This window comes from Chelon labrosus, assembly GCF_963514085.1.
Source record: "Chelon labrosus genome assembly, chromosome: 4".
Classification (NCBI taxonomy): domain Eukaryota; kingdom Metazoa; phylum Chordata; class Actinopteri; order Mugiliformes; family Mugilidae; genus Chelon; species Chelon labrosus.
Window position 1 is genome coordinate 10,707,173 of NC_140340.1, and position 11,504 is coordinate 10,718,676.

The 11,504-nt window shown below is 43.1% G+C and overlaps 1 protein-coding gene across 1 annotated transcript in view; it reads right to left on the reverse strand.

Moving 5' to 3' along the window:
• Window positions 1-10,656, reverse strand: part of erc2 (ELKS/RAB6-interacting/CAST family member 2) — a gene marked incomplete at both ends in the record, with an annotated part of 28,350 nt that extends 17,694 nt beyond the window's left edge. Inside the window, 2 exons of the mRNA XM_084542923.1 lie at window positions 115-549; window positions 9,985-10,656. Of these exons, the coding sequence (XP_084399049.1) occupies window positions 115-549; window positions 9,985-10,656 (1,107 nt within the window). The remainder of the gene's footprint in view (window positions 1-114; window positions 550-9,984) is intronic.
• Window positions 10,657-11,504: the final 848 nt, after the last annotated feature.

Below are 11,504 nucleotides of genomic sequence, written 5' to 3' on the forward strand. Positions count from 1 at the left end.
TTGTGACACTCTGCACTGCCATCTAGTGACGACAACACAAAAAAACACCCTGTTTTACCTGAAACACATTGAATCCCATATATCTACACGAACACGAGCCTGATCAAAGCATACCTCTCGCAGATGGATGTTCTCCTTCTCCTTTTGATCCAGAATGACCTCCAGGTGCCCGAGCTGGGCCTCTGCCTCAGCAATCCGCCTGGCTCTCTCCTGTTCCTCCTCCTCAGACATCCTGCCCGGCCCGGGAGGCAGCCCCTTGCTCTGCAGCATCTCGAGCAGCTTCTTAATGGACTCATCTCTGGCTCCAAGGGTTTGTTTCTGGGTTTCAATCCTCAGCTCCATCTCCTCCAGCGTCTTTCTCAGCAAGAAGAGCTCCTTGGCCTGCCTGTCGTGCTCGGCCTGCAGGCGACGGAAGTTCTCCTCGGTCAGCTCGATGGTGGTGAAATGATCGGACCCGGAGCGGTTCCCGCTCTCCTGCTGCAGCAGGTGGTTGAGGTCTCGCTGTGTGCGCAGCTCATCCTGCAGAGCCTGGATGGTCATCTGGAGATGCTGATGAGCACACACAAAAACACATGGACGTATGCACACGCAGAGACTCAACAATTACTGAAACTCATTTTTGAAATAACACACAACGCGACATGTCTTCATGATAACACTACACATGGGGTTCAAAACACATAAATAACTAAAAATAAACTGAAATGCTTTTGAACACAGTTCTGTGGATTAATGCTGCAGAAGGTCAAGTGTGGGGAGCACACAACTTACCTTGGGATAAACAACTGATGACAGAATGAGAGACTAAAATGTGACCATCTGACTTCCTTTAGAGAAAATATACTTAAGTTTGAGGTAAATCACAGCTGCTATACGGACTGTTTTATTTGTTTGCTGTGAGATGTTGCAGTTTTATTACACACAGGAATACAATGAGTGTTGTTCAATCACTTATTAAATCAATCCTGATTTTATTTTGGAGAACACCATAAGCCTTTCCTCTCCGACACTGACACCAGGACACAAATAATGGTGCCTGTCCAAGTACAGCACAGAAAAGACTGTCTTCTTATGATTGGCCACATGAGCTTTCACTATGGGTGGATGTGGTAAAAAAATATGAAATGAATAAGCAGAAGCTACATTATCTCTACACTGTAGGGGCAAACCATCCAGATGTTTAATAAAGGAAGGCATTTGTGTGTCCACAGTAAAATAAAGTGAAAACACAAACTATTAAACTCATCATATTTTATTTATTTTTTTGTGGGGATGTTAGTTCTGGGTTTAAGGGAATAATGTCGGGGCCAAGTTTCTGTCACAGATTGAACTTCGCCTTTTGAAAAGTTGTCCCAGCAAACAGAGAGGGAGAGAGAAACACTGATCAATCTACGTCCAGAAAATTGCACACACAGGATTCGAAGGAGCAGGAACAGCTTTGTTCACCGAAAACATAACCAACGTTACAGGCAGTCTGGGATTGTACAGTAGGATTTGTGATACAACAGGAGGATGGGACACCAGACGGGTTCGGATTGACATGATTACTCATCACTTTTTTTTAAGGGTAAACACACGACTGTTCATGGGGGGACAAGTGTAACGACTGAATAGCTGAAAATAGTTCCCCTGGAGGCTACGGGATTGATAGGAGAAGAGGTTGCACGGTGCAAAGGGATTGCCAGGTGTCTGAAAATACACGCCACACTGAAGGTGACTCTATGTTGTGCACACAGCACGTGGTGCAAACATAGGGACAAACCTTGGTTCTCCTGGCATCCAGCAGCTGCAGAGCATGGGCAGAATGAACAGAAAAACAAATGTATGGTGAAAACAGAGCGTCAGAGCTTGATGCAACAGAGACGGATGACCAACAAAAAAACAGCCAGGATTTAAAATGAGAGCTGCCAGTTTATCAGTCTTCAGCCTTCAGTCAGTAATACAGCATATTCATAATAGACTTTTTTCTTTCCACAACAGACGTTTTTGGCTTGTCACAGCAGGAAAAGCACATTTTAACCACTTAAATATCAACACTGTGGTAAATATATTTTAAATGAAGTTTTCACCTGTGCTTTTTCTTATATAAAAAGTAAAAATGGCTGCCATGAAAAATATACCTGCAGACAAAATTGTCAAAATGACCTTTCTGGAAAGAGATGACTATTAGAAATGTATTTAATTCAAAAAATTGAACCTTGACTACACATTAGACAGTCTCCTTCTCATATTATTATTAGCTGTAGTAGGCACAGTAGTAGACTTAGAAGGAGTTAGTAGTATTTATAAAATTAGTAGTACTATAATAGTGATCAAAAAATGAGGAGATGAGTTTGTGCAACTGATTAGTTGATCAACAGAATATTAAACTGCGATTTTGAGTGATTTTTCAAGCAAACATGCAAAATATAATTTGGTTCCAGCTTCTCAAATATCAATTTTGCATCACTGCTGTTTTTTCTCTTATGTGATAATAAACAATATAATTTTCTAATTCACTGAAATCTATGATTATTAGTTGCAGAGCCAATTTAAAACACATATAAAAGCACTTAAGTATGATGCACATTTTTTAAATACAACTAAAAGAGAAATACCAATGCATAATATAAATATAAATCTCCTTTTCGTCCTTCTAAAACTCCTCGCCGGCTACTTCAGCACAGAACCGACAGGATCCTGTGTGAATGTGAAGTATTGATCTCTTCCAACCACCAGGGGGCAGTGTTTGCGTGAGCAGCGGAATTCCCTGCTGCCTGCAGGACGGCTGCCTGCCATGGCAAGCAAACAGTTTTGGTCACACTCCCTTCTGTGAGTCAGTCGGTGCCATTTGGTTCAGCAACCGAAACCAGCTCGTGCACTCATTTTTCACACCCAGTGTCTTCCATTGATTTCAAGTACACGCTGTCACATGCTGACCGTCCTACTGTCATCCCTTGGAATTTGTACACTATCCAAACTTTGAACAGTCTCTACTGGAAGCAGCTACCCTGCACAGAAGACACTTTAGAAATCCATTTTCTTTACCGTATTTAGAAACAAGCAACATGGTTGTAATAAGATATAAAAACAACTGGTGTCCCTCATGACTTGTAAACACGCAGAGAATAAACCCTTACAAATGCCCCATTTAAACCCGACCTTCTTCTCTCTCCTCGTGTCTTCTCTCTTTTATCCTTCCTCATTTCTGCTCCTTCTCTCTTTCCTGATCAATAACCTGTCGTCCTGGAACTAAACTGCAGGAGGCAGTCCAATGGTTCCATTTGCATAATTGCACTGTGGGTTTAAAAAAAAAAAAAAAAAAAAAGTGTATATGGCCATTCCTCCCGTATCCCCACGCCACTGTGGCAGCTCCCGTGAGTCAGACATGACTCAGCAGATATAGATATATTGTGGTCAACATGTCTCATGAGACGGCTTCTCTTTTGCAGCATTTTTTTTTATTTTTATTTTTTTTAAATAAATAAATAAAAATTGGGCTTCACCAGAGTGAATCAGATATGAGGTGTTGAGCTACAGTACAGTGCACCCTTCCCTGACTGACACCTGGTGCAGCCGGGGGTAACTGCCTGTCATAAAGCTTCTAGTGCAGAAACAGGAAATACTTCAGAGAGCTACAGTGGACATATCGCCTGATTCTGTATATTTTGTCTATTCCATAGTCAGGTGGAAATATTGCCTTACTAGTGGTGCTGGCAAGATTAAAGGTCACTTAAATACATTTGTTGAGCTGCCTCTGTCTGAACAACAGTGATGAAATAAGTAATCAATGCGAATTTATCTATCACTAACCATTCCTGTCTTAGGATGCTAAACCTCACCTCATCCTGAGCAGTTATCCACCAGTGATTGAACATAATCCATTAGGATTGAGAAAATGGGAAACTGTTAAAGCTACTCTGTCCACGCACTGATTATCAGAGCTGGTGACATTCAATCTCTTAACAAGGCTGAACATGAACGGTTTACTTTATGTGTGGTGTGCTGCTGTATGTAGAGTATACTGTGTACGCCAATCAGCCACAACATTATGACCACTGACAGGAGTAGTAAATAACATTGACCATCTTGTGACAATACAATGTTCTGCTGGGAAACCTTTGGACCTGGCATTCATTCATGTGGATGTTACTTAGACATGTAGCACCCACCTAGACCAGACCAGGCACCCTCACCCCATAGCAATGACACTCCTTGATGGCAGCAGCCATCCCCAGCAGGATGCAGCCTGACACAGACACACACACAAAATCACTTTAGGAACAACTGTTAAGAACAGCACAAGGCGTTGACCTGGCCTCTAAATTCACTAGATCCCACAAAGGCCCCTCCCCTCAACCCAAAGGACTCAAAAGCCCCCACTAACAACATTCTGTTTCCAGACACCACAGGACACCCTCAGAAGGCCCATGTCCATTCTCTGATGAGTCACAACTGTTTTGGAGGCACAAGGGAGACCTACACAATATTGGGGAAGTGGTCATAATGTTATGCCTGATCTGTGTATGTACGTAAGAGAAAGTAGGTGTATCTGACAGCTGCTCAGCGCCAAAGCGCTGAGCAGCTGACTGCTCACTACATTCCTAATCTCTGTGCTGTGTGTCGTGATGTCTGACAATACACAATTACACCCACACCATGCCAGCAAACGCTGCATTTATTCATCTCCACTCAGATACAAGAAGGTTCGAGTGTGGTGTGATTCTAGAAACCTGAGAGTCAGGACAGCACACAGGAGTTAAGCATTACTATACTGAATGTTTCTTTGCAGGATGTTTAAATGTTCATCAAGCGTGCAGAAGATCGTTCCGTCTTTTAGTAACATTTTCGTTTGTCCTTTTAAAAATATAGGAATGCAGTTCTCTTCATAGTCTGGACCAGCCAACTACTGTATATTACTTCATCATTATTCAGTTATCTTTAGTCTTGCTTTATGTCGTCGAGTGTTAGTGTGCCACTGGGAAAGGTTAAGTTCACACACACAAATTTAAAGGCTCAAAGAGCTGGCACTTTGAGCTAAATCTGAGGCACTTGAGGTCTGATCCCAGGTCCAAATTAACAATGATCACAGGCTTTATCACTGTCATATGTTTTGAGTCCCATACCTGTTGGATATGGGATGATAAAGAGTGTCATAATGATGAATCGTATGACTGTAATAACAAAATTTCAGTAAATGAGACTGGGAACATGCTAGCAGGCCTGTAAGTCTGGGGCAGTTCTTAGCTCAAGTGTCAGCAAACCAACATTGCTCACAATGACAATGTTGTCTACCATCTTAGCTTAGCAGTAGCATGCTAGCATTTGGTAATCAAAGAGTGCAGGTGAGCTGAATGGAATGTGACCAGTTTTGCAGACATCAGTAAGTAAAAACAAATTCAGTGCAACCCGTGCATCCAACAACTGTTGAGACAATTCAACCTGCTGGTGGCAAAACTAGAAAAGCCACCAGAGATGGTACAGCTCTTTTCGTAATGATTTACGTCACAGGTTCTATATGTCTGCACAAAGTTTCATAGTGATCCATAAAAAATTGTTGCTGAGATATTTCAATCTGGTCCAAAGTAGGGACCGATTTATTTAGGTATGTTCCAGGCATGTTTATATGTTTTGAATTGTTTGATTTTTTTCTTTTTTTTCAGCTTGTAATTGAGAGGATAGTTGAGAGGTAAGCACCAAAGGGTAACTCTGACTGTATTAGCACTAGTACACCCGTTGGAACACGTCCTATGAGTCACACGTTGACTTAATATTATGTATTAAATCTTTTGCCGCCTACTAATGCAAAACAGTGATGATGAGGTAAAACGCATGACTTCACAGTGATTTTGCATGATTTCGCCAGAAAGTCAGTCTACAAGGACGGGCAATCAATAAACTATTCAAAGTAACAGTTTATCTACAGCTACTACACCAAATGAATGTGTTTCGGATTAGAATATCTTTAAAGTGTTGATTCAAACAACGTTCAGACAAAATACGACTCGGCCTAAGAGTTATTTTACACTATTTGAATTTAAGTAAGCATATGAGGGTGCTGTGGGCTCTGTGGCTAGGCTGAGATGGAGGGAGCTCTAAACCACAAGGAACGAATAAATAAGCTGCTGCGTTAGTTTACATTGAGTTCAGTGTTGAAAACATCCACCATCAGAATCAGTAGATTTTGAAGTAGAATTTATATGTTGTATATGAAGTAAAACTGCTCTCTATCATGGACTTCCACTACACCAGACTATAGAGGGACAGCGGAGATCAGTGAATGATAAAATTGTTTATATGCTAATTCTGTAATTATTTTTGCTTTGACTAGTTATATTTTATTTTACTAGACTTTTTTTTTTTGTTGTTGTTGTTTTTTGTGTTTTATGTGCAACTAAGCTACTGTGACCATGCAATTTCCCCTGTGGATAAAGTCTATCTAAGCCTAAGTCTAAAGTCTAAATCTTTGACTTCACAGTAAAAGAGGAATAGAATCAAATTGTCACATTTCTTAATACTAATGTGATGTTGGTTTCTGATGCTGTGTGTTTCAGGAAGATTTTTCAAATGTAAAATTATAGTGTTTTTTTTTTTTGGTGGCTTTGGTGGCTTACCAAAGCATAATTCTTAATTAAACGTTATGATTTCTGCACTCTCTGTGTTGCTCTGAACCACATCTAAACTTGTTATTCCGGATAAAAAGACGCCAGCAGACTGTAACATGTCTTTATCCCCTTTGCTTTGTTCTTCCATCCTCTACTCCCATCTTAATCTCACCAGCTCTGCTCTCTGTAAACATTCCCCTGCTTCTCCGCATTTCCATCTCGTCTCGTCTACGTAAAGTGGGGAGAGACAGCGAGAGAGAGAGGGAGAGAGAGACTCTTCCTTTCAACACCTTCCTGTCGTCTGAATGAGGCAGCAGCCATCTTGTGTGCTCAGATGGGGAGTGGTTGCCACAGGAAGGAGCCAAACCGACTGTTCATGTGATACTTCCTGTGTCCGCATGATCTCAGCATGTCACGGCGCTGGCAAAAACATTTGCTCATCATATGCATGATTTCTGCAAGCTTGCTTGCTGCCGACTGAATGGAGCAAAATATAAAGTCAATACACCGCATTAATATACATTGTGGTGTGTGTACACCTGAGCTATAAATTATATGAGCACCCAGTAACTGTGACGAGACCGCTCCCTCACTCATCACAAACTGATGGTTATGATAAACCTCTAATCAACACATTTTGGTGAGACCCAACCCTCCCATCCTGTTCACACCTTTAATGGTAACAGCATTATTTTACGATTGGCGGCTTTCAGTAAAAAAAACAAAACAATAAAAATAAAAAACATGTGATATCTGAGGTGTTGTGTACACGCAGAGTGAAGTGAAATGGGACGCTCAGCCTCCTTTGGGGAATGCGTTGATGAGGGCTGACTGGGTGGCTGAGCAGCAGTGGTCATGACTCAGTCAGATACGGTACGCTCCAGCTCACACACTTGCCTCCAGCAGCTCTTGTCCAGCTTCAGCATGACAAAAAAAAAACTAAAAAATGTGGCGGGATTCAAGTCAAACAGCGTTTTAACGGCCTGATCCTACCGCACAGTGCATTAAAAATGCATAAAACTGTTCTGGGCTAATCATTGCCTCTGGTCATGACCATCGACTGCCTTGATTAAAGCTCTGCAGGCCACGGTTGGTATTTCACTCAAGAGTCCGTGCTTCACGAAACGGATGAAAGACAAACTCAGATATGTTGCAGAAAGAAACAGAGTTTCCCAGATCTTAATTTTCACAAGATAAATAATGCATGGCATTTGCTCAAGCTAATAGAGGCCCGAGGCACCTGATGCACTTGTGAGGGGTGCTACAAGACAGATGTAATGATTGGCTTGAAATTACTCCATTATTAATGAGGCAATTTGCTCCTCAGTCAGCCTCTCAACAAGCCCGGTGGGTGTGACCAAACCGTCCCACCATAAGTACACGGTTACGTAAGGACGCCTCGTAGCCCAGGAATCAAGATAGCAAAGACCAATTATAGTAACGAGGCACATCTGCCTTTTATTAGCTGACATACTTCATTAATGAACCCTACCAGGAGGATATAAATATCGTCAGTGCAGAGCCAGATCACCGGACGAGGCTGGAGATAAAAGAAGAGTCCTTTCTTTGTGTTCAGCACAAAAGCACGAAAGCCCTCAGCTCCCACTATGTACGAAGCCAAGCTAAAAATATATACAAGGATTTACAGTGAGCTTTTAAAGGCACCGAACATCCAGAATAAGAAATGATTAATCGCTTTGGTGCAAGCACTGACTGTGTTGGTTTAGCTTGAACAGGCACATTGTTCTACTGAACGCTAAACGAATCACAAAGATTTTAAAGAATCAAAGTATGTAGAGTAGGCCCCCTTTTTTACGGATCGCCGTAATATGAGGCATCCCTCCCTTTCGCAGCGTGACACTGCTTCAGCGACAATCTGACAAACCGCGGGCTCCTTTAACTCCGAGCCAAATCAGGTAAAGTCCCACACTTTTTACTTTTAGAAAGTGCCGCTCTCATACGCAAATTCAAGCAGATGCGCAGGCAGACAGGTCTCATGTGGCGCCCCCCGCCCCTCCACTAATGGCATCCTGCTACGACCTTGAAGGGTGGAGTGACAGCGTCTGCCGCTCTGAGTAATGAGTGGCCTCGGTTGTTTGAAAACGTCACTCGAACAGACAGACGGAACTGCAGACGGACTAGCACAAAGACCACAACCAGCTGGCAAAATGTAGCCTTTGCATCGCTCGAGGCGTCGCTCTGTTTGCTGCATCACGACTGCCTCGAAGAGAAAAGGAGAAAAAAAAAAATTTAAAAAAATACTGTACGGCTCAATGTAGCCGGTCAAGCAATACACTGACCCATTCCACAATCTTCATCAGTGTGTCGTGCACTTTTCCTTGCAGCTGACATATCCAACTAAACTAAAAGCTTTGTATGCAAACGCTCTGCCTGCCTGCCTGCCTGCCTGCACTATGAGTCAGCTTACAGTGGCAATCAAGCAATTGAGGTGTTACAGTAAATTCATTATGGGGACTCACAGAGCATTTTTCACACTAAATGAAAGCGCTGTGTGTAGCGTTCAACAGTTTTGATATGTACATGATCTCCAGTAGAGATTTAATGACACAGAGGTTCATTAGAAAAGAGCTATTATTTATCTGCTATTAGTGTTTAGTCGGGAGATCTGCTACAGTGATGAATGTGGTGCAGAACAGAGTAAAGCAGCAAAAGACCTGATCAAAGTCAGAGTAAATAAAGGAAAGGTAGCGGAAAAGGAGAGTGACAGCGGGAGAGTCGTATAGACAAAGAGTGTTTAAGTGTCCTTGACATTTTGTCTCTGGGACTTGTGCCTACTCTTGTCAGTAACTGATTTAACTGGGCCATGGCTACACCCACACACTGACGCAAGCAAAAAAAAAAAAAAAAAAAGAAGAAGAAACCTTTGACGTTCCCCTCTAGGGCCAATCTGCTGAAACCTTTGAAAATAAGCTAAAAATTAAGCAACGTTGCACAGAAAGTTCAATTCACCTGTTGGCAGAGCCGTCAAGCTTTTCGCTTCATCACCAACAGCTGCAAGCTCAGATTTCCACAATACTGTCAAAACTAGATTAAAGGGTTTTGTATTTCCTGTGGCTGAAGTGACATTGATTCTGCACTGGAGTACTCGGTGAGGAGAGAGTGTCTTAAATATTTATGCGCACAAAAAGACTCTTTCCAGAAAGGTTTCCACAAGTATTGAAAAAAAAAAAACCACGACTGATTGCAATAACTCTCTCTGACTAATTCTTGGACTGAGGGCGACTGTGGTCTATATTGCAGAGAAGAGCGTGGTGAAAGCAGAGTCAGATTAAAAAGGGCAGTACTTGGAAAAAAATATATATAAAGACAACAGACAAGCAGCAACTGAAATTCACTGCAGTAATGAGTGGATTATGAGAGCTTAGAGGGCTAATCTCACCTGGTTCTCCTCATGAGTGACTCTCATCTGTTCTTTAAGGATTGATGTTCGAGCCGCCTCCTCTTTCCTCATTATCCTCTCCTTCTTCAGTTCAGGACTCCAGAAGCTCTTGATGCTGTTGGTGGAAGATCCCAACTTACTGTCCTTCAGGTCAAGCTCCCGTCGCAGCATCTCATTCTCCCTCTGCATATCCCTGAGCTGGGCCTGCATCTCCAGCAGCTCCCCACCACTGCCCCGCACCGCCTGCCTCAGCAGAGCGGAGGGCACCCCCTGGTGGTGGTGGGGGTGCAGCATGGAGAGTGAGCCCAGGTCACTGTAAGACAGCAGGTCACCATGAGGCAGCCCCACTGAAGCGATATTGGGACTGCTGCCCATGGCTGTGACGCGGCCCCCGTACATGGCCCGACTGGCGGCTCGACCCAGAGTCATAGTGCCTTTTGGGTAGGTGGCAGTGGAGCCCACGCCCTCATGATCGCTCAGGTACATGGGCCCCGAAGTAGCATAGGCAGCGTTGAGCGACTGGATGTTCTCCATGGAGAGCGTCTTGCCCCCCGAACCACCCCCGCTCCCGCTGTTCGCCCTGCGATGGCCCAGTCTGGGGGACCGTGGCAGGCGCGGGGACCGTACGGGGCTGCTCTCTACATGGCCTACAGCTCTTGCACTGCCGTACATGTCCTGTGAGTCAGCAGGGAGCCAGCAGAGGGTCCTTAACAGCGGCGTGCTGAAATCAGACTGCTCTGCCTCTTAGAAATGAACATGGGGGACGTCTTTCATGCCTGAATACGCGGAGCACATGAAAGCCATATCTGAGGGAACAAGAGAGAAGCATCTGTGAGATAAATAACTATTTATATCAGGTGACACGCTCTGTAAAACAATACATACATACACAGAAAATAAAGTGTCATTTTCTTTCACATGAGAGCTGAGGATATAAAACAGATCTGTTCAGTTAGCTTTAAGACTCTATTAGTCAACAGCAGCTGTCCCAGTTTACGCAGATCCGATCTCAAACGGCCCACAGGAATTTCCCAGCATCATCCTGGATTTGGTAATGGCCAACACTTACTGTATCTATAGTAAATCCCATTAATGCTGAAGATACTGCCAGAAAGACTACTTTACAACTTCACAATATATCAGCTAAATAATAAACTAATTAAAAGGCCGGAGCAATAGTATATCTCACTGTATAGATCGATGAGGGTTGGTTGCTTTGACTCAGAGGGAGCAATGATAGTAGTTGAAAACGTATTAGATGTGAAAAAAAAAATCTTTTTAAATCTGCAAAAACATACATATATATAAGGTCTAACTGTTCTAATGTCGCCCTGCGATAGACTGGCGACCTGTCCAGGGTGTACCCCGCCTCTCGCCCGATGACAGCTGGGATAGGCTCCAGCCCCCCCGCGACCCTTCACAGGACAAACGGTTACAGAAGATGAATGAATGAAGGCATGTTCTAATGTCCCTGTTTTCAAAATAACCAGTTATTAGTTTTTTTTATATTTTTATTCTGG